Genomic DNA, 4735 nt, shown 5'->3' with positions numbered 1-4735 from the left:
TCTTATACTTGTTATTGATTAGAAGTGTAATGTGTCTTGTGTTTCACCCCCTAAAGAGTAGAGGTGGGGGAAAAAATCGATACTGCGTAGTATCGCGATATTTTGTTTGCTAATAATGTATCGATACAGGGACAGCAGATATCGATATTTTGTTCCAAAAACTTCCAGTCCACCAGATGGTGCGGTTGAGCTTTTTCTCTAGTGAGGTCAGCAGAGGTTAGGTCAGCACATGGGAAAATAGATCAAACAAAGATGGAGGAAGAAAAAGAGATCAGGAAAGCGCCATCTGCGTTTAAATCAAATGTCTGGACGTACTTTGGATTTTTTAACAAGGATGGAACAAATGAGATGGATATGACACACGGGATTTGCAAGGTGTGTCGTATGAAAATAAAGTACTCTGGGAATACTACGAACATGAGGGCCCATCTTACACGGCACCATCCAAAAATAGCATTAACCGCGGATGGGAAAGCTAGCTCTGAATCAGCTCCACTGAAAAATCAACCAACGCTGGACACTCTTAGCTTAGCAAAGCTATCTCCCAATTCAGAGCGAGCTAAGAAAATAACACAATCTATCACGTACTTCATCTGCAAAGACCTGCGTCCTTACAACATTGTGGAAAACGAGGGCTTTTCTTATATGATCAAGACGCTGGAACCCAGGTATGTGATACCATCACGACGTTTTTTCGCGGACACAGCCGTACCCAATCTCTACATAGATGTGAAGCGTAAAGTTGAGGAAAGTTTGAGCACAGCAGAAAGGGTTGCATTAACTTGCGACGCATGGACCTCGCGGGCTGTGGATTCATATGTGACTATAACAGCTCATTATCTCACAGCGGACTGGCAACTGCTGTCTTACGTTCTCCAAACTCGAACATTACATGAAAGTCACACCGGAGCGAACATTGCAAATCTCCTGCAAAATGCAGCACAGGAATGGGGGATTGCCGACAAAAATCTGGTGGTTGTCACCGACAATGCTTCTAATATGACAATTGCCACTCAGCTAGCGGGATACCTGCATGTGAAGTGTTTCGCCCATACGCTCAATCTGGCATCACAACGAGCCTTAAACCTTCCTGCAGTAGCCAGGGTCTTGGGAAGAGTGCGGCGCATAACTGGGTTTTTCAATAGAAGCACAGTGGCAAACCACGCTCTGGAGCAAAAACAGAAAATGTTACAGCTCCCGACTCACAAGCTCAAGACCGACGTCTGCACGAGATGGAACAGTGCTTATGACATGCTCCAGCGTTTCCTTGAACAACAACCTGCGATTTTTGCAGCGCTGCTGTCTCCCGAAGTCAGAAAGAGTAGCACAGATATCTTTACTCTAAACGAGACGGATATTGGGAACACTGAAGAAATTGTCCGGGCCTTGAAGTCAATGCAAGTCGCGACTACTGTGATGTCTGAGGAAAAGAATCCTACTCTGTCTCTCGTAGCACCGCTGCTAGCACAGCTGTTGCACGACACCCAAGACAACATTGGTGACACAGCGCTGGTCAGAAACATCAAGCAAAGTATCAGTCAAGATCTTAAGAAGAGATATGCCAGCACAGTCGAGAGGAACACCCTCTACACAGCATCAGCTCTCGACCCACGCTTTAAAACCCTGCCGTTCCTGTCACTGGAGGAAAGACAGGAAACCTATGCCAGAGTGGTTGCTGAGGCTATAACCCTTCAGGTAAGCAAACATTCTGGTGTTATAATTTAAATAACTTACTTACAATATTAGTAGATCGGTGATATTTTTGTCATATTGGTAATATTCTATTTAACAATTAAATACATTAATTATAATTTGCTAACATATTACTGCATACTAAAAGATATGAAATATTTATTTTCTCCCTCTCTCTGTATGTGTGTGGGTTTTCTACAGGAAGAAAAGAGGCAGCAGCCCATCTGTGAGCCAGAAGCCCATGAACATCATGAGAAACCTGACGAGACTGAACAAAATCCCAGACCCCCTCTCATACCAGCCAAGATGAGGAAGTCTTGTGGGTTAACAGACTTGCTTGGTCAGACTTATGGTGATGTTAGAGCCCCACCAAAATCCTTATCTGCCACAGCTGAGGAGGAGGTGAAAAGATACCAGGAGGTCACGTCACTGGCACTCACAGAAGACCCACTAAGCTGGTGGAAATCCCATGAGGAAGTCTATCCTTTCCTGGCCACACTGGCAAAAAGATACCTTTGTATCCCAGGTACTAGTGTCTCGGCTGAAAGAGTCTTCTCAACCGCTGGAGACATCGTCACAGCAAAACGGAGCACTCTGACTTCAGAGCATGTTGATCAGCTCCTTTTTCTGAGCAAGAATGCTGACATTGCTTCACTGTCCAAATGTGTTTAACTTTTTAGGGCAGCAACAAACAGGACAGTTTACTTATTTTAATTTAATGTTTTATTTTATTTAAATTTAAAACTTTTTTATTTAATGTAAAATTATATTTTGTTTTAAGTTATAATTGTACCAGATAGTTACGTTCAGTTAAGTTGGTTACTAGACTGTTATACAAACCGTTCACTTTGTCAGCAATAAAACTGACTGACATGAGAGAAAGACTGAGTGTGAGACTTTATTATTAGATCAAATGAATATTGATAAAGTTTACCTTTATGGACAAAATCTGCAGTAGAAAAAATATGTGATAAATCACAAAATATCGTATTGCAATACCCAGAATATTGCAAATATATATATATATATTAAAAAAAATCGCAATAATATCGTATCGTGAGTTAAGTATTGTGATAATATCGTATCGTGGGGTGTATGGTGATTCCCACCTCTACTAAAGAGTCAAATGAATGTGCCACAAGAAGCATTTTTGGTAACCTTTGAGTATTTCTTACCAAAACAATGTATGCACATCTTTATTTTTGCATTCAGCAAACCTGAGAGCATTTTCCTCCCCTCAAATTACTTTTAGTTTTTTAAGTATTTACAATTGTCCATTGTTTATCTCCTGTCTTCTCCAGAGTTCTTAAGGTCTTTGAATACTAGCTGCCTGAGGTGGTGCTTCATATTTTCTGAGAGTTTCTCTTCTTTTTATGCGAGATCCTAACCATTACAGAGTAGAAGCTCTTACATGAAACCTAATGAAGACTCTAGAGAGGTTTTCCTCGGTCACATCATACTCTGGGTGAGCTCCTCTGTGCAGTTCGCCATCATATACCTAGTGTGCAGTTCCCTGTATCATCTTGAAGAACAATATGAAAAAGTTGTTTTCCATGCTTTTTACTCTACACTGCCAGGCTTGCATACAGGAAAGACTGAGATGGTGGATGCGGATGAAACAGACACTATTTTGTTGCATTGCATGACTGTGTTTTTTTCTGTATATTTTTTAGAGTTTGTCATAATGATTACTTTGTTACTGTTAGATGTACAAAATAGCAGCAACTGGCACTTTCAGAAAATCTGTGGTGATGAAACCACTATCCCAGGATTTCACCAAATGCTAAAAACAGAACTGATGTAATGTGAACAAGCTTAACCCTCCTGCCATCCTTTAAAAAACTCACACCCATCACCCTAGGGACCATTCTCAGCCACGCCATAAAAAGACCATATATCCATATTTTATTCCACTTTAAATTAGCCAACCTTGTAAAACTACTTCTCCCTGAAATATTCATGTAAAGTTTTAATTATATTTTCGTTGTTTTAACCCTTCAAATCCCAGTGTTATTACATGAGCGCCCTGTGTTATAAGCCCCAAAAACCAAAAAACGAAACTAAATATTTCCACAAAAAACCAGTTGAAGTAATATGTGATTGTCATTATAAGTAGGCCTTTAGATGGACCAAAGATTGGCACCAACATACATTTTGACCTGCCATTATTTTTTTTGCATTTTTTTTGCAATTTAAAAATTAAAACTTCAAGGCCCTGAGTCTTCATTGACATCCAAGAAAAGAAGAAAAAATAAAATCATATGATGATAATTTGGGGTTGAAAAATAGCGTTTATAATGGAAGTCAATGGGCAGAAAATGGTCCCCAGGGTGATGGGTGTGGGGATTTCTGCTGCTCAGCCATTTTAGGCTGATTTAAGGAATTCACACTGGAATATTAACATTGACAGGTAAAAACTATCCTGTGGCAAGTTTGGTTATATTCCACTGAACACAGTGGAAATGGCAGCCATTTAACACATAGCAGTGGCACAAAAAGGTCCCAAGAAGGCAGGAAGGTTAAGAGGAGTGTAATGAACTTTCACAGGAAACAAGCCCATTCACTGGTAATCTAATACTTTTATGGAATGGACATTTGGATTGCTGGGACATACAAATACAGTGCATCTGGAAAGTATTCACAAAGTTTCACTTGTTCCCCATTTTGTCAAGCTTCCAGCCTTATTAAAAAAATTGATTGAATTCATTTATGACATCAAAATTCTACACATGATACAAAAATATTTTCTTTAAATTCTTGCTATTTTTTTACACAATAAAAAACATTATAAAATATACATAAGTATTCATAGCCTTTGCTCAATACTTTGTTGAAACACCTTTTACTATTACAGCCTCAAGTCTCGAATATGATGCTGCAAGCTTGGAACTATTTTGGGGCAATTTCCCCCATTCTTTTTTGTAGAACCTCTTGACTTCCATTAGGTTGGATAGGGCACATTGGTGCAGAGTCGTTTTCAGATCTCTCCAGAGATATTCAGTCCACTCAGGAACATCACAGATTGGTCTTAAAACTACTCCTT

At 39.6% G+C, this 4735-nt stretch overlaps 1 protein-coding gene across 1 annotated transcript; it reads left to right on the top strand.

Moving 5' to 3' along the window:
• Positions 1-417: 417 nt before the first annotated feature.
• On the top strand, positions 418-2290 carry LOC146572581 (E3 SUMO-protein ligase ZBED1-like). Its single transcript, XM_085278491.1, has 3 exons — positions 418-1695; positions 1894-2112; positions 2219-2290. The coding sequence occupies exons 1-3, from the start codon at positions 418-420 to the stop codon at positions 2288-2290; spliced, it is 1569 nt and encodes a 522-aa protein (XP_085134617.1).
• Positions 2291-4735: the final 2445 nt, after the last annotated feature.

This window comes from Mchenga conophoros, linkage group LG6, assembly GCF_057382185.1.
Source record: "Mchenga conophoros isolate Kocher_MC1m ecotype Shallow Benthic linkage group LG6, M_conophoros_male_GT1.1, whole genome shotgun sequence".
NCBI lineage: Eukaryota > Metazoa > Chordata > Actinopteri > Cichliformes > Cichlidae > Mchenga > Mchenga conophoros.
This window is presented reverse-complemented; position numbering and strand designations above follow the sequence as displayed.

Excerpts from the sequence above, each read along its gene's own strand:
- LOC146572581 (XM_085278491.1), top strand. The coding sequence starts at position 418 with ATGAGGGCCCATCTTACACGGCACCATCCAAAAATAGCATTAACCGCG. Across the intron at positions 1,696-1,893 it reads CTGAGGCTATAACCCTTCAG|GAAGAAAAGAGGCAGCAGCC; the intron begins GTAAGCAAACAT and ends GGTTTTCTACAG. Across the intron at positions 2,113-2,218 it reads AGGTGAAAAGATACCAGGAG|GTACTAGTGTCTCGGCTGAA; the intron begins GTCACGTCACTG and ends TTTGTATCCCAG.